This window comes from Synchiropus splendidus, chromosome 10, assembly GCF_027744825.2.
Source record: "Synchiropus splendidus isolate RoL2022-P1 chromosome 10, RoL_Sspl_1.0, whole genome shotgun sequence".
Classification (NCBI taxonomy): Eukaryota; Metazoa; Chordata; class Actinopteri; order Syngnathiformes; family Callionymidae; genus Synchiropus; species Synchiropus splendidus.
In genome coordinates, this window is record NC_071343.1 from 17894182 (window position 1) to 17916050 (window position 21869).

Consider the following 21869-nt stretch of genomic DNA (forward strand, 5'->3'; position numbering starts at 1 on the left):
TTATGTTGGCGCAGAAGTCCACACAGACTCAGGCGTTTTAATGGAGTAAAAAGTTCCCTCTCCTGCTTGACATTGAAAAGGAGATAGTACATGTGAACAATGTGCTATATATTACCCAGTGACATGAAAAAGAGGGAAAGAAGGGCCACCCTCATGACTGCCCCTAACTCCAACCGATCTTTCTTTTATGTTACATGCTGCCTACAGCGTCAGTGAACGCTGCAGAAAGTGAAACATGCTTCAATGGAAAGCCCAATGTGTCAACGTTGACCACTTGGACATGAAAATTCACCTGAGAATAATCGTTGTTTTTGACGCTTTCGAGGTGAGAATATGTTAGCCTAATAGAAGGTATTTTTTTGGTAAGTCTTTGTCCAAAATATTCACTGTCCTTCGAAATGTTGACATTCTGCTCCTTCATTTGTGAGTGAGTTTGTTTCGTTATGAGTACAGTTTATTTCTTACATGTTTAGTGAAACAGGGGCAGGCGCTCTCATGTTCAGGCGCGTGGATTTGTCACACATTCTGATGGGATTCAGAATTTGGCACAGCTGCTACTATTGCAAATCGGCAGAAATTAAATAATAATAGAGCTCTGTTTAGTCTTTTTTTATGGAACTCATTGGTGATACCAGCGAGGCGAGCAGTGTTCTCGCTGTTTTAGCTCTTAAAAAAAAAACGAGCCTCTTACTCAAGCTACTTGTGGCCATGCATTAAATTTGTTCCATCGCTAGTTGTAGACATACATATTTACAGATATATCAGCAGTTTCTTCTGCAAATTCTTAAACATGTGATGACATAGTGTTAGGCTCCATGTTTAAAATAAGCTCCTGAGCTCTGCTTCCTGTCTAGAAGCCTTTCTTCCTATCCCTGAAGTGACCAGACAATAGCTTTGTTGGAGCTTGGCAAAAAGATGTTTTTCAGGATCTTAAAAGTGCTGACTGGAGGGTCAACCTGTGGACTGTGTGATCCAACTCATTGGCTGCTGGTCGACGCTAACACTGCCCTTTCCTGTGCATTTGCGTGAGAAGAGAAATCTCTGTACAGGATCAACTGGAACTAAATGTTTTTAAATCAAGATAGTATTCCCCTATGCATCGCTGGCATGCTTTATACTCTCCGAATCTGGCAGACCTCCATCCCGTCACTGTACTTCCTGTTTCTCTTGCTTCTCACTCCCCACTCTTCATTGTGCGCTCAAACTTTAATAGATCTCACAATCGTGTTGGTTTTGAGTGCCTTTTAACTTCCACAAACAACTTCTAAAGTTTACGATCCAGTACTTACAAGATGTCATATGAAGCTCTTCAGCCAATTCTGCCTGCGGCAAATGTTGCATCAAAAGTGTGCTCTGTGTTTCACCAATCCCATAATGACCTGTTGTCTGGAAAAGGAAGCTACAGATTGATGCGGGAAAGAGGCCTCCCATGGTGTCAAATTACACTGGGGTTTGAAAAACACCAGAAAACATTTGAAAGGAACTTTGAAGACCGAGTGTTTGAATCTAGCATAATGAAGGGATTGATTCAAAGGTCTTTTCTATCTTTAGTTTTCAGTCAACATTGGGCTGAATTGTTGGGAATGTGGGTGGCCCAGAGATGAATGTCCCGCATCATAGACTGTGATTGCATGCTTTGTCATGTATTGCCATACACCCAACTGCCCATGTCTGCATGGGAGTGTGTGCTTCAGACAGCGGTGTGTACCAAGACCTCCTTGCGTTAAATATAATTTTGGATGGTAACTTGACACACTAGTATCTTGCACTATCGGCAGCTGCCGGAGAGTCATTTGACTTCTTTGGCGTCTCACCGTTTACACGTTCATGTGTCGTCTCAAACTGGAGGCGAGGAGCTGCATCTGTTTTTATTTAAATGATTCTGCTGAAGAGACTGTACTAAGCTGAAGTAGCTTTTCATCAGAAGCTTGATATCAAATGCTTACAGCAATGAAGCAAACTTTTACCTGCCATCGAGGCTTTATTTTGGGGGGAAATGGCGCTGGTTAAATATAATTCCACTGTCTTCAAATGTTTCTTTTCATAACTGTTTAATAATTTATCACATTCACCGACACTTAATTCTGTTCATCTACGTTCAGACGTGTCCCATTTTATGAGTAGTATATGATCGTGGGTTACAATGTTGACATGCAGCGGAGGTGATCTGGCTTTCAGTAGACAGTGTTGAGTAGTATTAATAGTTGAAGCTTTTTCTGGCCATATAAAATGACTTGCTAAGGCCACATTTGGTCCCTGTGCCTTGAGTTCACTGAGAGCGGATTTTTACCTCAGGTTTGTTTGTCTGTCTGTCTATGTTCAAAATAACTTGTGAAGTTATGGACGGATTTGGATGAACATTTCTGGAAAACGCATGTGAGGGGCCATCACTGTCTTCAATAAACTCTGTGATCATTTGTAGCCTCTTTTTCTGAACCTGCTGAAGAGAATGAAAGAATAACTAACAAGAACAATATTTTTTTTTACTTTTTCACTTTGTAAACCATGGAAAATGTGCGGGAGAGTGTGAGTCCCCTGGAAGATCCCTGGTTGGAGTTTGGGTTTTGGCATCCTTTTTATGTGTTTCATTTTCACATGTGGGCTGATTTATTTTCGCTTGGGGGAGATATGCGCTTTCCGAGTGCTTTTTGTTAGCTATTACTTTAGCTGCAGCCATTTCACTGCTTAAAAAAATGCTTGAACTCCAACTGCTGGAGCCTTGGTCGCAAGCGGAAGCTCAGGAAGTGTACAGAGCTTGAGTACGGAAATGAGCGCACACACTATTTAAACGATCTGGACTTTAGGGCTCAAAGTGTGGCTAAGGGCTGCTTTGTGTGTGAGCCTCCGTGCTGAGTGTTTTAAAAAGAGCATGTGATTTACTTAAGGTTTCATCACATCCTCTCAGTAAGTGAAGAAGACCCCCTCCCGCAGACCGTTTGATTCTTTGAAACTGACATCAGCCATATGGAAGAAAACCTTTTTTGTGCTGCGGCTTTTTTCAAATCCTCCAGTTGACTGCAGCAGGAGCCGACTTGGCAGCCTCAGTAGCCACCTCAGACAATCGTCTATTGTTTACACTGGGGGGTTTCCTAAATCATAATATCTCTGTTTAAATTCTTGTGTGAGAGTCTGGCAGATAATGAATTAACACCCCTGTCCATTAGCGTGCAAAGCGTCCTTAAACATCTTAAATCAGGCGCCAGAGTGCAGAACTGTAAATTTGCAGGTGCTCGCCGGACGATATATGGAACATGTGCACGCGGAGTTGAGGAAGTCAAGTTAACCTCCGACTCGCCAGCCGTCTGAGATGGATTCGCTTTTGAAGAATCTCATCTATACAAATAATAAGTATCAAGCATGGATTATGAGGTTGCTGGCTTGCCTGGATATAGACATGTGACTCCTATAACAAGATTGTGTTGCATTTGTCATGCTCGGAACTCTCTGTGTTCTCAGATTCTTCAGGTCCAAGTGTTTGTGTGTAAATATTGATTGAACCCGAGCTCTGGGAAGGGAGAGGACCGGTTTCCCCCCTGTGAGCAGTGGGGGTCATTTCCCTGCTGAAAGAAGTTGCGTGACAGGCTGGGGCGAGTCGTATCCTTGGATTTTCCGGTAGTGGCGATCCAGATAAGGAAAGCAGCAACAAAAAAAACGTGGGACGTTGCACTGGTGTAGCTGTTAAGTGTTTTTGCAGACCAGCGGTGGAGAACCAGCACATGAGTTTTCACTGATAAGCTTTTTTTTTTCAATCTTGACAAATGCGTCATACTGTATATGGGTGACTGGCGCATCTCGGTTACTATAGGGTTGCACAAGCAAATTGAGATTGTGAAGAGATCAAACAGGACGTTTTAGCAGTTACGTTTGAGCTGTTTACAGGAGATCCTCTTTTCGTTACTTTGGAACTGCTCTGCCTTTTGTCCTCTTTATTGCCTGATGTGGTGAAAAGCATCAAAACAAGTACATTTTCTTTCTTTCTTTGATCTCAATTTAAAATATTTTTGTGTAATATGTTCATCAGTTTTTAATTGTGTATTATTGTTATAGTTTATTCCTAGTAAGTGAAAGCAATATTGCATGAAAATATTTTTTTCTTTTAATGAACGTCTATATCCCATCATCTTAGCATAGCACTTAGCACTAACTTCATTATGGCTGCTGTGGGACCCACCTTACCTCCACTGGTGAATGAAATTAAATGAGTTAAACTCCCCAAGTGATATACCTTTGTATATCACATTTTCATGTTAAAAAAACCCCTGATAAACATGTAAACACGCAAAAGCATATTTTTACTTTTATTACTTTTTTCTTTATATTCCAAGTTTAACTTTAATGTGTCATTGTAATTTATTATTAACATATAATTAATAATAATTCGTTTTATAGTTATTATTTTTAAATAATATGTCTATGATTTAGGTTAAAACATTTTTGTATGGAAATAAATAAATAAATAAAATCTGTATTCAATACACTTAGCAATGTATCTTGTATCTACATTTGTAAATGTTTTCCCTGCTTTATTCATATTAAAAAAATGTAATGCCTGACATGCTGAAAGACAATGAACACAACTAAACGTAAACAAGTTTTTATTTATACTTTTTGCTTTTATTAATGTTTTAATTTTCCAAACCATTTTTTCAGTTAATTTAATTATAAACAAAGTATATTTGTTTTTAAATAATATATTTAAATAAAAAAAAAACGAGATTTATTTAGGTTTAGGAATTTTTGCTTCCATGTACCATAATTTGATAGTACTGACTTAATTTGAAGTTAGAAGCTGTGGGGCACATCTTATATTTGCTGCTGAATTGGAGTTCAATTCACCCAGCAATTTACATTTGTATGTTTGCAATTTCCCTCAATATTTTTATTATTAAAATGGAGGGAGGAAAGGTGTTTCAGTTGCATGTAGTTTGAATATGATTGTATTATTGCAACTAATTATTAATGAATTATTTTTCATTTTATTTAAAAAAAAAGTCGCAATCTGTTTTCTCTATTTCAATTTCCACAATGATAAAAAAGCTTTTGTTCCTCATTTCCGTTTGACTTGAACTTGAACTCTTGACATAAGTCACCTATCATGTGAAATAACAACTATGTGACAAGGCTAAATAATAAGACTTTTGATGACCTGTTTTTACTGCACTAAGAAGAGCTGACGTTGTTGATGTTGCAAACAGAATCAGTTTAGTTTGCGACATTAGTATCTCCTATGTTTGGCCCTTATTAAAGCACACATGCCAGGGTTGTTAGTAATGTGGAAGTGGTTGTCTAAACTGGCTTTGTTCTCGGGCAGGTCTGCGACTGTGCGCCGCGCAGGTGTAAGCCAGCGGTGTCCTATTTCTTCAGCGTCTTTATGCGGCAGGATGTTGAAAACAGAGCTGATGACTGACGAGTCAGCGCGGTCGAACGTGTGATCAGTGCGCAATCACATGTATTCAGCCTCCTTGTATGTGAGGCTGTTTTGAACAAATCTTGACATGTATGAATTTCGCTCTCAAGTTTATTTAAGAAGTTGCCGGAGGGCTGATTTGATTAGATTTCCCTTTTTTTTTCCTGCCGTAGACATCCGCATTTTTATTGGCGACTCAAAATAAACTTCAGCCTTTTAAGAAAACCTGCCTAACCTGAGATGTTTATCGGTTTGAGGGTCACATGTTGAAGCTAGTCTAAACACTCTTTTCTTTTGCAGCCACCGCGAAGAACAGCAACAACAGCCTGTTGTTTCCTGCAGTCAACGGCCACAATGGGAACAGCGCGGATAGTGCAGCTTTCTCTGAAGGAGACCTCCTGCTGCAGGTGACAGCTTTTCGTTCTTCATCAGGGGTTTGTGCTCTAATGCACTTGACTCTCCTCTGAGAGGAGCGAGTCCCACAGGAACAAGTCAATTTGCTCATTTTTAATTGTTAAACCTGATCCACTGTCAGAGAGAATTCATTTTGCTGTGGGATCTCGAAGTACATGAGTTCAATTGCTGAAATTGCTTATGCAATGCATGATCTATAATGCTAATATTATTAGGAGTATCAAGGAAACATGCATAAACAAAGTGACTAGAGAGAAAATGGCTAGAGTGGAACACAAAATATTAATGGTTTTCATTTTTTATATTGATTTTTTTGTTTCATATTTCTTCCCAGAATTGCAGCGATATGTTTGTAAAGTTTACTGGATGCCTCGGTTTGTAAAGTTTAATATCAATTTTACACTGCTTTACATGTATTCGCACATTCATTTCCTGAAACAACAGAGACAAAGAAGACAAAAAAAAAAGATCTGTCAGGTCTTGATGGACGGCTCTGGTGGAACTGCCCGAGGCGGACGGTGTGTTTATTTGCGCTCTCGTCAAGTTGCAGGCAACTACAATGTATTTCAATTGTAGGAGAAAGTCTTGACAGGTGTGGCTGTTTATTCATTCATTCATTGACACACTTGGTTCTACATTATGATCACAGCGCGGATGATTATATAACACAAAAAGCCTTTATGAAGCAGCCTCGGGAGAGATTTTTGGCGCTGTTATGAAAAAATGTCAGAAGGTGGTATGACTGGTTGGTGAGAGTCAGATTAGGCTCTAAGACGTGCTGAAAACACTTGGAAATAGAACCTGCACCTCTTGCCTTGTCTTTTTAGGACATATTTTATAATCAGTGGAGTCAGACAGTCTGAGGGAGATTTTCTCACCAGTATCACCAGATGAACCTGTTTACTCTAGACTCACTGTAACTTTGTCTTCAAGAGCTCAGGCTCAGACTCTTTTAGATTGCTGGAACTGTTCAGTATACAGTAGCTCCTCTGAGGTTGTAGTGGCTGGATTTGCTCCTTCAATGTGATCGAGGGTCAAACTAGGTTGTAAAAGTGCAGTGAAATTAGTTGGATATTGGTGATTTAGCCATAGAATTTTGCTGGCAGGAGGTGTTCTTGCACCGCATTATTCCTCACATACTGCTCAGAATGTTTATTAACAGTAAAATACTAACACTCCCATCGCCATGATCAGCATCTTTGAACTTGCCGTTTTTTTATTTGTTCTTTGTATCTATCACTCACATGTTATAAGTCTATACAATTTAAAATACTTGGGATAAAAGTGCCTTTATACAAGTAACATCCGACTTACAACCTGCTCGACTTACGTCCATCCATACTTAGGACCACGGCCAGCAGATGTTTCTTTTTTTATTCAAGGTCTGGCACCGCAGCACCTAGCAGCCAGGCAACACGTACGACAGTTACAGCAGCACAGTATCCCAGCATCTCACTCTCACACAGTGATCTACCACTACAGTAGCACCTACAACCCTCGCCCCGGCCATTTTGGCATTCGGCTTACGTCTAATACGACTTAGGACTGGTTGGTCGGAACCGATCCCGGTCGGATGTTACTTGTATCACATTGTTTTAGCCATTGTTTCCAACTTTTTTACATACCGGTACCCTATTTATGATTTATTCTGAGAGTATAGTGACATAAACAAAATGTTTCCATAGAAACAGCAGTCATATCCATTTTTCTTTAATTAAAGGAAGCTTAAAACTTAAAAGGCGGACTTCAAGTATTTGTGTCTGACCGCAATGTGAAGTATAATTGTTTTTTTTCACTCTACTTTCTCTGCTGTTGGGGATAATGTTCTGGTTTGGAAATACCACTGAGTCACAGAAACGGTCTGGGAGGGGAAACTAGACGGCAAATTGTTGGGAATTCTGTTTCAGAGCTTGGAATGTTTTTGCAAAGAGAAGTGCACTGAGCAGCTAAGTCAGAGTTGTGTTAAGAAAAACTCCATGGACCTCTAAAAGTGTCCAGTGTATTTGTCAAATTTCAGTTTGATATGAAAGCGTTCCAAAAGCTGACGGGTCAAGCATGTTTGTGTTAATCATTCAACTAGTGATGGGTAGGTGAGGTTTCATGACACAGTGTCCTGATTCTCAGAGGCCAACAGATGGCACTGTTGGACTTGAACAACTAATTCAATGAAACCTCACACTATTTCTCAGCCAAAGAGCACCATCCTAGTGGCTTCTGAAACTACGACTGTGTCGTCAACCGTGCAGTACTGTGATACTCATGAGACCGGATCTATCCATCACTACATTCAGCCTAGTAAAATGATGGACCATGGTGACCAGTCGATAGTTATATCTCTGATGTCTTCTTCCCTGCAGGCTCTCAATGGTTTTGTGATGGTGGTGACTTCAGAAGGACTTGTCTTCTATGTGTCTCCTACTATTAAGGACTACCTGGGCTTCCAGCAGGTGAGATACAGACCTCAACTGAAACCCTGTCATTCCTCCCATGATTATTTGAATGTACTGCAATTCACAATGCTGCAGTATCTGAGGGTGAGCCGCAGTAATGTTTGCGATATAAACATATTTTAAATATCCAAATGGTGTTGTAATTTTACTTGAATGTTGCAAGCCTGGTTGCGTAACGGTGGTCATTGCCAAAGTTGGGAGTGGTGCTTTCCTGGTATAATTGAACAACAAGATGCATTTTGCAATCAAAATGGGTCAGAGTTATTTTCCATCCTCTTACGGTCAGTGTGCATCACTTTCCGTCTGCGCTGTGTTTGCTATCCGTCACAGACAAATGTTTCCGGTGCTTGAGGGTGCGACTAGCTCATGAACCATCAACGCATTGTTCTCACTTTAAGAAGTTAGATAACACACACGGTCTCATGCAGCGATCAAGCGTTGCACTCTCCTGTGATGTATTGTATGGAGATATCAGCAGCGCGGTGCAGCTTTCCTGCCAGCGAAAGCTGGAATAGAATGAAGAAACAGGATGATTTATTTAGATGTCTGTTTGCTCGTACTAAATGATTATGTTGTTTGTCATTGACAAAGATTGTGAGTACCTATACAAATCATCATTTTAGGGGCGTGTGAGCAAGCAGACATCCATCATCCGACCTCTCAGTAGCGTTCTGGGAAGTAAAACCTTCATGCAACCATCAACACAAATAGTTAAATAATTCAATCGCTTCACCCATTTGCGCACAATACTGTGCACAAACTCTTTGCCCACCCAAAGAATGTGTTCAATAAAGATACAATTATGGTGTGATGTGATCAGATAGAAAGTAGTTATTATATTAATTTGGATTTTCTCCACCCAGAACACTCTAAATTGCATATAAACATCACACATCGCATATACTGCGGAGGCCATTTAAAATACTCAAACCAGTAAACAGGTTTGCATTTGTGGCAGCATCAAAATCAAATCAAAATGAGGAGACAGTTTCATGAAACCTCATCAACCCATCACTATCAGTTACAGGTACACAGTGAAACATGAGTAGGGAGTTCTTCTCAGTGTTTTATTCATTCATACATTAAAAAAAAAAAACATTATCTACATTTGTGTTCATTGATAAAATGTGTTCCTGTTGAGGGATTTGTGATTCAATTTAATATTATTTGGAGTGCACACAATTGCACTCCACGACATACTTTGTTTTCCATTTAATATCTTTGTTCCCCAATTACGTCTGTTGTAGATGTGTGTTGTGTCTATTTTTAGCGCTCTATCATTTCGTATTCAGTCGTTTTAAAGACGTCTGACGTGGCTTGAGTCGCCCTCTGCAGGCTGAGTCAGGTACTGTTGCGTGTAAAAACAGTACATTCTGCAAGACTTCTATAGGTTATATATAAAGCAAAATTATTTATCACCATTCTCTGGGTACTTGTTGCTGTTAAAACTTTCATCCGTTTCCGTGTTCTGTCTGCAGTCTGATGTGATCCACCAGAGTGTGCTTGAGCTCATCCACACTGATGATCGAGTCACGTTCCAACAGCAACTCCATTTTGCTCTCAATCCTCCCGAAGCAAATGGAGATGGTGCGTACTTGTTTTCATTTATTCTTTTGTGAGTCACTAGTTTCCAGTAAGTGCTTTGTGGTACGATTTGTGTACTACTGTTGTCAGGCCTGCAGAACACTACGGTGATGTACAACCCGGATCACCTTCCCCCGGAGAACTCGGCCTTTCTGGAAAGAAGCTTTGTGTGCCGCTTTCGATGCCTCTTGGACAACTCCTCCGGCTTTCTGGTTAGACCAATGTTCTCCATAAAAGTTTCCAGCGACAGTAGCCAAACGGGTGGTGTAAAGTATCCCACACATTCCTCTCTGAATCACTTTGGACTCTGTTAAACAGGCGCTGAAGTTCCAGGGAAGACTGAAGTACCTCCACGGCCAGAATGTCATTGGGGACAACGGAACATGTGCCAAGCCTCAGCTGGCACTATTTGCTATCGCCATGCCCGTCCAGTCTCCGTCAATCGTCGAGATCCGCTCCAAAATGCTGCTGTTTCAGACCAAACACAAGATGGACTTCACTCCGTTGGGCATAGACAACAGGTTATTGAAATGTTTCCATTCCTTTTGTCCAAGTAGGTATACTTCTACTTTAGCATTGTGCGAATATAACGCGTGTACAACTCGACGAGCATGTCACAAAGACGTTTATATGAGGTTCTCTTTCAAAAAACAGCAACAACAATTGGGGGGAGAGTCGGGGGATGCTCAAACCAGAATGGGACCCATCACACAAAATTTTGCTGTTGTTTTTGGCTCAAAAACTAGAATAAACTCCAAACTTGCGATCCATCACATGCATCTCCTTCGTGGCATAGTGGTCCAACTGTATCACCATGGACATAAGTTGCTGGTCCAGCTTTAAATTTCAAACATTTTCTGTGAACCATTTTAAAATCTCAAATGGATGAAGGGGACGCTGCGCTGATGTCTCAAGTGGACACTTGACTGCTCCACTGTGCGGCATGAGGAGTGGGAGGGGCTTAGTAGCGCCACGTTTCTGCTTGTCAGGAATTGATCCTCACAGTCAAATAAATGCCCAGTCAGATATCAAAATACATATGTGTGGAACTGAGAAGAGAGAGAACTTTTTTTCTGAAGAATTTGAAATTGAAGAAAGAAAAAAAGGCTCAGTTGGGTGCACTTTTCTCCAGTTGTGAAATCGGGCTGGTGCTCGAGCACCTCTAAGGGTCCATCTGTCCCGAATGGGAAGTGTGCACTCACAGTACCGGCAACCTGATCCAGCAGCCTTGTGAAGCTGTTCACTTTCAACTAATTTTAGAGGAGCAGAGAAGAAAGCGTGCATTGCCACCCTCCTTCCCACCTCCTGCAGTGCTGACGCTGCACTCCACCGCCTGCAGCTGGTTGTGAAAAGGACTGGCTGTCAATCTTTTCTGTATCTGGAGACCTGCTACCCTTTGCTGACACTCAATCTTTAAATGACATTTGCATTGAAAATGCGAAATTTCAAAGTGTTTCATTTTGTTCAATCATTTTTATTAAAATTGTTTTACTGTATTTAAAGTATGCGATAGTATCATTATGAAATACTTAGAAAACTGTGGGGGGAAATTACTCGTGACTTATCTGTCTGAAATTCCTAAAACAGTATGGTATTGATCCGGCCTGTGAATTATCAAAAGAATATTTCATCATGTTGTTTAACCACTCCGTGCCTTGTCCCTCCAGGGGGAAGATCATTCTGGGCTACAACGAGGTGGAGTTGTGTTTGAAAGGCTCCGGCTACCAGTTCATCCACGCAGCTGACATGATGTACTGCGCCGACAATCACATCCGCAGTATGTATATTACTACTACTATATACGTCTTTGTTACTACTACTATGTCTTTGTTACTACTACTACTATATACGCTTCTAAACTCAGTCGGTTTCATAAGCGTTTTACACATGGCTTACTTTCCATGAAGAGTAGAAGAACCCTGCCTGTGACCCTGTAACTCTCTGGTGTACAGCACCATGTTGCTCATGTGTGTGCCTCATGTTTGTTTGCTGTCAACAAGTGCATGTTGTACAATGACCTTGTTTGTTCTGCCTTCACCCCTCAGTGATTAAAACGGGCGAGAGCGGACTGACTGTGTTCCGGCTCCTCAGTAAGACGGGCAGCTGGGTGTGGGTGAAGTCCAACGCCAAGCTCATCTATAAAGGAGGAAGACCTGAGTTCATCATCGCGTATCAGAGAGCTTTAGCGTGAGTATGGTTTCACAGTACGACAAAGGAGAGCAGCATTGTTGAGATGGGAAAGGCAGATTATATCAAGCATTGTTTGTTCCTAAAACCTAAAACCAACTAAAACCGCCACCTGTTCCACCCTCCCTACTGTCTCCTCTCCCCTCCAAAGGTTTGAATATGGCAACCAGACTTTTGATTTATGTTCATAATGGTTCGTGATTATACAGCTATCTAATTTGGAGTCTGTTTTTTTTTTAAATTTATTTCAGCCAAGCTGAGGGCGAAGAATACTTCCGTCAGAGGAGGCTCCAGCTGCCATTCAGCTTCACAACGGGGGAAGCTGTTCTCTACGACACCGGCCCCACAGTGGACATCCAGCAGTCCCAGTTCAACAAGCTGTTCAGCAACAACAAAACAGACAAAAACAAGAATGTGTCCCCCGGCTCTCTGCTGGACAGCTTTCTCAAACAGAACGACACCGTGTACGCAAAGAACGTGGAGAACTCGATACCTGTGGACCAGGTGTTCCTGGACAGCCGAGCTCTCGTCAGTTTTCCCGCCGATACCTGGCAGGAGGGAGGGGAGGCAGGGACAACAGGCAACCCAGTCGTGATCAAGAAGGAGGCCAAGCAGTCAGTGATGGCTATGATTGACAGCCTGGAGCAATTGGCCCGGAGTGGGGAATTCAGTGCAGCTATTCAGAACATGGATCTTGGCAACACGGAAATGATGAACTGGGAAAAGACTTTAAAGAGTTTAAACCACAACGGTGAAAAGGATGCCGATTTGAGCACGGAGCTGGACGACCTCCTCACCAATGAGATATTTGAATACATTGACTCTGTTCTGTTCAAGGAGGGGGAGGAGGACTGTCTGACCAACACTCGTCCCAGCTGCCTCAACAACCACCTCTCCCCTTCTGGACACTGTGAGCCGCAGTTGTTCACCTCGCAGAGTCCAGATCTCTTCTCTCAGTTAAACGTTCTCTTCTCTCAGAAGCCTGTAAATGAGCAAGAGAACGTCCTGCACAGCTCACCAGGTTCCGCGGTTCCGATGTTAAGTGGGACCCAGAGACTCTCCCATCACGGTCCTCTGAATGTTGTGGCCGACTGCAACCCGCCTCCAGTTCAGCAGCTGCAACTCCCTGACATCTTCAGCACGTCACTGGAGATCCCTGAACTAAACATCCCAGAAACCTCGCCCGGCGACTCTTTGGCATCATTTCCAAATTACGGTCCGGCAACCCTCGGCCCCAGTTGCCGCCCTCCACCTCTCCCTTTACAGAACACCCAGCAGTTTCGGTGTCCTCAAAACACAAATATCGAGATGCTGCAGGGTTGCGACGTGCCACCAAGTGCAGTGGATGTACTGCCTCCCCTGGTTGCGATTAGCAACTCTGCTAACATGCCGGCTCAATTTCCCGTAGCGTGCATGCAAGAGAACGTACCATTGGAGATTCAGCAACTCCAGCAGTCTGCATGCAGTCAGTATCTGCCTCATAACGCCATCAACGGATATGGGCCTATGGTCCACACTCAGTCTCCGGAGAAGCAAACATGTGCTGCCCTTTTTACCCAGGGCGTCAACAAGCTGGACCACAGCCAGCAGGCGGGTCTAGCGTGTGGTCAGTCAGCCACCAGCAGCAGCTGCATGTTCAACCAGCACTTCACCAACAGTCCAGGAGGGGGCCAGACTTTGGCTCCTCTCGGAGCTGCTTTTCAGAGAGGGCCAGATGTTTCTCTGGATCAGAGTCCCCCCCAGGCTTCCTGCTATGTCCAGTGGGGACGCAGTGAGCCCGTGGTGGGCACGTCAGCCATCAACCAGGAAAACGCCAACATCAGCCCTGCGAGTGCCCCTCCCACCTCAGAGCACAACGCGCAGCACTTCATCAAGTGCCATAGACAGGTGAACATGCTCCACTGATTCTGGACCAACGTGCTCGCCCAGACTCTCGTCGCGTCCCATTCTATCGTCGTATACAGTATATATAACTGTTGATCGCATTTACTCTCCTGCAACGTTGTAGCTTGTTTTGCTCAAGAGACTCTCAGTAAGAATGAAGTACAAAGCCAGAGATGCATTAATGAGGTAAAGCCTGAGCAAATCCAAAGAGATATATTTTCAGTAAGGGAAACCTCTGTCTTTACCTACACAATAATTCGCATATTAACCTCTTTAACCTTTGTATTTCTTGTGTGGGAAATTCTCACACAGCTGTATTGTACTATATTTAGACATATAGTTCCAAGCGACACCCTTAGTATGGGCTTCTTCACCCTGAGACAAGTTTCCTCGAACGCATCAGCATGTGAGACTTCTGTTTCTTTTTCAAGTAGAAATGAGATTATCAATGGTATTTGCAAATGAGATTTTAGCTAGGTGGCTATTACTACCTTGATGGACACAGACCATTGCTGCATTGATCCACTTTCGCACCCCGTAATCTCATCTGACCTGATGTAATTCTCTATTGAACAAGAGCAAGCCAAACCTTCGGTCGAAAACACACAAGTCTAGAGGTAAATCCTCTTTGTTGCCCCGTTGGATTTTTTTGTTTTATTGACTTACTAAATACGGTAACTAATTACTAATACTTACATATATATATATATATATATATATATATATATATATATATATATATATATATATATATATATATATATATATATATATATATATATATGTGTGTGTGTGTGTGTGTGTGTGTGTGTGTGTGTGTGTGTGTGTGTGTGTGTGTGTTCCTTCTGGGTCTACTGTCGAAGGGCCGTGTGGCTCTTAACATGCTTCATGTAGGGAATCCCATAATTAGTACAAGGAACGGGTCTTTAAAAAATCATCCCATCAATAAGCCTTATTTACGTCGCAGGTGAGGGGAACAGAGAGCTCTGACTGAGAGTGTCAAGCAGGCTCCAAAAGAAAGGGTGTGTCATGGAGGTTCTGTATTCGGTGTCTCCATCCATTTGTTAACATCAAAGTTTCAGGGGCGGTCCTGTTCTTGGACTTGGTCTTGCCCTACCTTGGGCTTGTTGTTGACTCGGCCTGATATGCGTATTGGAAAATGCCCAAAAACATCCACACCATCAAGTGCTCAGCATGTGGAGCAATGATGTATCATTTGGCTGTGGCTGAGAATAGAAGACTCTGATCCACTCTTAATGTGTGCAACGATTTGCCACCGAATGCCCACATATTTATTTGCCCTACAACTTTAGATCTAGATTTAGTTTTTCCACAAGTCCATGAACAAACAGAGAAGAAAAGTTCACTGTTGAACCGTAGGGAAAAGGATGTTTTAGTTTGTCAAACTCAGTTGCTGAGGGTTGAAACAGAAAAAATACAGCACATATTTATGGATCAAAATATATTTTATTTTTGTAAATTGTTTAGACAGGATTGCAAATTTGATTTAAACATTTGGCACTTATAAACTGTAGGAAGAGCTTTATCTGTCACAGTGGGTTGTTGGACTTGGAGTGTTGAGTCTGCTTTTTATTAACAGGTGGTGATGGTCGATGAGGTGTCATGAGACAATAATGCAGGGTTGTTGGAACTGTGTCCTAATTTTCAGTGGCCACCAGATGGCGCTCTTGGTTTAGAAATGATGTGAGGTTTCATTGAATTAGTTCTTCAAGTCCACAGCAGACAGTGCCATCTGGTAGCCTCTGAAAATCACAACCCTGTTTCATGAAACCTCATCGACCCAAAGTCATTTCGTAAAAGTCTTAGAAAATAATGGGGTCTTGAGTTGGATGTGGTTGTTGATGCCTGGAATATAGGGAGTAATATGGGTTTGTGGTTGTGGAGAACAGATGTTCCCAAGGCAAGTTGTGTCAGACTCATTTGGAATGGATCGTGAAAGGGTGTTCCGAGCACGCTTGAGAGATCACCGCTGTCCTGGGAGCCTTTCAGGATTCCACTGTTTGGGAAAACCTGGGCCTCCTGGTTGCTGCCTCTGTGACAGAACCCAGGAAGACAGCAGAACTCATTTTGCCAAGCTGAGCAATTTGTCCAGCTGTGATACGCTGGGATGAACCGACTGGAGACAAGAACGACAAGAACAAAAATCTGTCACCACTAAAGGTGAAAGTGCTTGTTTTCCTTTTAAAGAACATTTCCATCCTTCTCCACGACCAGGGTGGTCTTCTGACATTAGTGGCGTGTCCTTCCCATGTCTGCGAATTGTTGATGAGAAATGATGATTTTTATGGACGCTGGTTTCGACTGAGTCTCCGTATTTGAAGTCAGGCAGAAAAACACAAGGGGAATGAACCAGGGCCCAAAGTTAGGAGACAATAAATCAACGTGGTGCTGTGTGTGGTCAGAGTTCCACCTCTTTGAAAGTTCCCCCAAAAAGCACTTGTGGCATTTAAATGTTGTTCTACTAAAAAGCCTCCAATGTCTTTTGCTTAAGAAAGTCATCTTTATAGTAAGAGGGACGATCTGAAGCGTAGAACTCAAATAGGAGGAAGTAGCTGCAGTGTCTCCTAAAGCCCGTTTAGAATGCGTGCCCTTCTACGTGAAACTAGATCTGTGGGTGACGCCAAGCTGTCCTCGGCTGCCCTGGGGTGGATAGAGAACCTGATCCCCGCTGGCTGGATGTCACTTTTGACTGGCTACAGGCTTGGTGGAGCGAGCAGCTCGCTGACTATGAACGACTTCTAATCTGAAACATATTTTTTCAGACATATTGACTCATTTGTTGTCAGCCAGGAGTAAGTCAGCACTTGCCAGTCACTGTGCTGCTTTTTCCACTACAGATCAGGATCAACAAATTCAGTTTGATGGGAACCCCTTTTATGATGCTGTACGCCTCTAGTAGCTGGAGTCAGTGAGTAAATGTCAGGAGAAGCAGATCTTTAAAAGCCGTCCCACCTTCCCACAAGCAACCTCCAGGATACTTGACCACACTGAGCCATCTCCCTGAACCTTCTGTCCTTCTATTTGTGCCTTTTTTTAGCACCACGCCTTTTCCGCCATATCACTTTTTTTTTTTTATCCTTCTGAATATATAAATATATCTATATTTCGTTGCTATTTCCTCGAGGAAAGCCATGTTCATATATCCTACGTTAATTAAACTAAAGAACCTAAGTGCATTTCAACGCTGGAAATCCTTCAAGTCCATTCTCCTTTGCACAGACATCCTCACCAGTGGAAACAAGGGAAAAGACTTTACTGCCAGTCTCAGGAGAGATGGTGAGGTTTCCTTCATTGACGGACAGAAAAGCAAATGTAAATATTGTGGACATTTTAACTTTGGATGATGATGCTGTATGTTTCCCCGCCGTCTTTTAACATGCTAACCCATATACGACAGCTGTAACAGCTTCCTGTATTTAACCTGCTTTTTTTTTTTTTTTACGACTGTGTAATAAAACATGATAAAAGCTGCAGCTCAGCGACTACATCTTGAGTGTCCTGGTTGGAATAAAAGCTGCAATGACGACTTCGGAGGCTCTGGCCAGCCGATAAACCGCCTACGGTGGACTCAAAACAACTGTCTCAGAAGCCACTAAAAAGAGAGGAAAGCAGATGTTGATAGGGGATGTCGAGATTGTTAAAAAAAAAAAAAAAAAAAAAAGAACAGGAAAAAAAAAACATGTATTTCTCCTTTTTTTTTACCTTGTAGTTGTAGTATCTGTGTCACGATATACACTAACTATATACCACGCATATGCAAATGTGTACATGTTGCTTCATTTATCTTCATTTTACATATTCAAGCTTGCAAGTCTAGAATTGAGATTTTGCTTTAGCAGTCCCACAAACGTGTTTTTTTCAATTCCTGATGGTGAGTTTCATGAAGACGCCAGCATCATAAACGCACAACCTAAAAGTTGAACAGCTGGAAAATGTGTATATATATATATTTATATATATATACATATATTAACTAATTTGGCTGGAAGTCAAACACGTGGGGCTCTCAGCCTTATTTGGTGAAACCAGAGCTTTTTACTTAAGGCGTTCAAGGTCCACCCTCAATGTTTTAGGAGCTCTTCATCGTGCTTGCTCAGGTTGTATCATGCTTTAATTTTGTACACACCTTAACCATGTTTTTGTAACGTGCTTGTGTATCGATTAATATATGAAGTAAATGTGAATTAAAATGTTTTCTTCGCAAATTGAGTAGTTATTGCTTTGCATCCTGAGCCTTTCTTCACACGAAATGGACAACAACAACAATAGTCACAGTCGTTCCCCTTTTTCCTGAAACTGGCCCAGTTATTATTATTATTATTATTATTATTATTATTATTACTACTACTACTAATAATAATAATAATAATAATAAAACTTAATAAGAAGACGTTTTTTTAAGCAGCATTGTATCCTTCAATTTAGTCAGACTGTATTATTACTCAGAACACCATTTAATTTGCTGGTATTATGACGCCACCCTGTCGATCAAACTATATCCTTCGGTAGCACAGGGCTACAATGAACCATGTTCTACCTGCAAAACGGTTAGATGTTGCTCATAAATATCCTTCACCGACGCAAACACAAGTGCAAAATCGGACTGTGAAAGCATGACTATCTCTGACTAAGTTGATCTAACTTTTGAGTTCATCTGTTGCAGTGACCCAAGGTGAATTACATTATTAATAAAAGTGTAAATGTCGAAAACAATAGTAAAAAGTCCCGTCCCACTCCGAACATTTGCGTTTTAAATCGATCGTTTACATTATTCGAGATGCTTTTGAACGCACCACGATATTACCGTAGAAAGGAACACGATTTAAGATTTAAGAACACGATTTTATTGACGTAAAATATCACGTTTATTAAATTTATTTTATTTTTATTTTTAGTTTAGTATGTTATTTTATTTTAATTTATTTTATAACAGCACTTTATTTCGAAGCACTTTCCTAGTTGGTGGAACGCCCTGTGACCATAGCAATAAATTCTGATTCTGATTCTGATCCTTTGGGAGCAGATCAATGTGATGACTCAATCTGTCCACGCGGTGTCAGTATTGCTCCAAAATCTGGACGAGTCACTTTCTCAACTGCGCAGAAAAAGAATCGCAAGAGGTGACGTTCAAAACAATCGACCACAGTAAATTCCGTATCTTTAATATTGAATGTTATTTATTATCATAGTATTGTAAGCTGAAAATCATGGTTTTTTTTTAATCAGGATGACGCAATTTACCACTTTCACTGAAAAAGTGATACTTGACCCATTGAAAAAGCGCGTGAAAACAAGAGGGATTTGAAGAAGACAACATGACGCCATATATGTCACACGTCATCGGTAAGTTCGGTGTGCTCTCTCTTCTGAGTCACCTCCTTCTCTGGTAGACCTGGCTTCAAAGCAGGTTTCTTCCAGGCATATTGAAAGTCCAACGACATTTCATATTTTACTCCTGAGCTTCAACCAAAAGCTTATATTTATTTGTTTTGGTTTCCATGACAACAAGGCTGACGACCTTCTCGCATGCTATCTGTTTTCTAACCGGTGACTGGTCCTTCTGAGGAATGTTTGCAATCATTTGCCCTTGTATATTTAAGTGTCTTTCTTTTGTTTTGACGATTGTGATAAATGTTTCAAAGCTTTCTCGGAATCTTTTGACGTTTTGCATTGGAACAATAGCACGACATTACACCTCACACTATTCTTCAGTCTTGTGAAACCCTCTTTATGTAAGATGTGACGCCTTGAACTGACGTATCGTTGGAGTATTTCCTCTGCTGCTCTCTCCGTCCGTGTCGAGTCCAGACGACTTTCGCTCTGCTCAACTTGACTCTGGATTCTCATCAGGATCCTTGTATTTTGGGCTGCAGTCCCGAACTGAAAGGCTCAGTCAGCAAGCCACAAGTTTTCCGAGACATCAGAGCCTGCGTGACAGCATGGTATCACGCACAGATGACTCAGCGATTGGGTCGTCCAGTTTACTGTGATCGACCGTTATGTTTCTTTGCTACTTCAACCAAGAACAACATGTGAGTCAGTGGATGAGAGTCGTCATAAACACATCATCAGGAGGCCTCTGATCAGACGCTTCATCACTGCCAGGCGTCTCGCACAGCTGTTTCCAGTTCACTCGTTGTTGTCTTTAGATTTGTTTTTGCTAAATTACCCAGAACACTCATGCGAGGGTTTTGAATATAAATGGAGAAAGCATTAGCACTGCTTCAATGCTCATCTATTATTTCATCAACAAGAATTAGAAAACAGTCCATCATTTTTTCTTTTATTTTGGTAACTTCTGCTCCCTTTTTCTGTGGTGTCGTTTCATACTTAACATGGGTTGTTGGCATAGCTGCTTCCAATTTCCATTGACACAAAGTTGTTAAACTCCTCCTGTTTTTAACATGACACAATACGCTGCAGGTCTTGCAAACACTTTTACAATCCTTCCTCGATATGAACTTAAACCGGTAAGAAACATGGCTTTAGCGTGTGGCTAACTACTTAAATGCTAACTTTTTGGTCGGTTTCAAACTAGTTCTCCTTTATAATTGAGTTTTAGGTTTCCACTGAAAACAATGTAGTACACATGACAGGCCTTTTGATAGCATTGTAATGCTCTGGCAACAAACAACACACACTTACAAGAAGCTTGAACGTGTGGCTAACTCTGTAGCATAACAACCCAAACCTGGAAACAGACATTTGTGTGGACTGATGAAGAGGTTGAGAGACGTCTTGATCAGCTGGAAAATACGGAGACACTGATCCAGCTTTTGAACTTGAATTCATTTGGGGCACGATTTCAACCAGTATCAGATCTGTACCTGAAAATGCAAGTTTAGTGCAGATGAAAGTTGATTTGATAGTAATGATTATTGCATTTCTTATTTCCTTGTTTTCTAAAACTGACATTTTTCCATAGAGTATTGTAGACTCTTAATAAATACACAAAACAGTTTATATGAGAAAAGTGCTCATTCTGTAGCCAATTTTTCCCTTCATTCTTAAATTCTTGTGGAAGATACTATGTTCAAGGACAACAACAACAACAATAGTACTGATTGATAGTAAGATTTTTGCTTCAGATGCCCTTTTTCAGGCTTCATTAGCAGAATTTGCTAATGTGTCAGCACAGGGCTTCCAACTCTCTCGCAACTGCCGTGAGACACACGCAAATGCTGCACACTACGTAGTACTGTGAAGTAACAGACATGATGTGGCATCAGCCCCGTGAATCCTAGTCCTCCGTTTACATTTGACAATATTTGAAAATAATGTGATTAATTGTATTTATTCGACTGACTGAAGTCGAATTGCTTAGTAACATGACAAAATACCTTGGGTGGACGTTATTCCATGTGTATTTGTACAAATGATTCATGAGTCAGTTTACATCTTATTTAAATATGTTTTGAATGTATCCGCCATTAATGTTTTTGATTAGAAAGAAACAGGAGTATTTATCCAGATATAATACAAATTTGCAACAGATAGGAATGTTGGAAATGCTCAGTGTTAGTCCACGTTTCTTGACCGTGACGCAAGTGTTGAAGCTGGTGAGGCTTTATGATATGGAGGGAATTCAAGAGATGGCACTTTCTGTTCTAAAATCTTTGATTTCCAACAATTTCGAACTCTTGTCATGATAAAGTGAGTGCGTCACCCAGTGAGCAACGAAAAGGTGTCGATAAAAGGATTGTAGATCACCTGCTTTGACACGACTCCTAAATAAATGACATCACCAACCCTATTTAGTCAAATATTCAAGATGTTTTATCAGCAGTAGCATTCGCATTACATATGAAAAAAGGTCTACATATTTTGACGTATGCTGCAGACTGTTGGTTCTTTCTGTCTTAGTTATACTGCATCTGACCGCTAGAGGGTGCCTTTTATCGAGTAAATGTTTCCTCGAATAA

The 21869-nt window shown here is 41.3% G+C and overlaps 1 protein-coding gene across 1 annotated transcript in view; it reads left to right on the forward strand.

Moving 5' to 3' along the window:
- Positions 1-18152, forward strand: part of LOC128765651 (aryl hydrocarbon receptor-like) — a 42543-nt gene extending 24391 nt beyond the window's left edge. The window contains exons 3-10 of the mRNA XM_053876558.1: positions 5708-5814; positions 8179-8268; positions 9750-9858; positions 9946-10067; positions 10174-10376; positions 11523-11632; positions 11901-12042; positions 12294-18152. Coding sequence (XP_053732533.1) covers positions 5708-5814; positions 8179-8268; positions 9750-9858; positions 9946-10067; positions 10174-10376; positions 11523-11632; positions 11901-12042; positions 12294-13947 — 2537 coding nt within the window. The 3' untranslated portion in view covers positions 13948-18152. The remainder of the gene's footprint in view (positions 1-5707; positions 5815-8178; positions 8269-9749; positions 9859-9945; positions 10068-10173; positions 10377-11522; positions 11633-11900; positions 12043-12293) is intronic.
- Positions 18153-21869: the final 3717 nt, after the last annotated feature.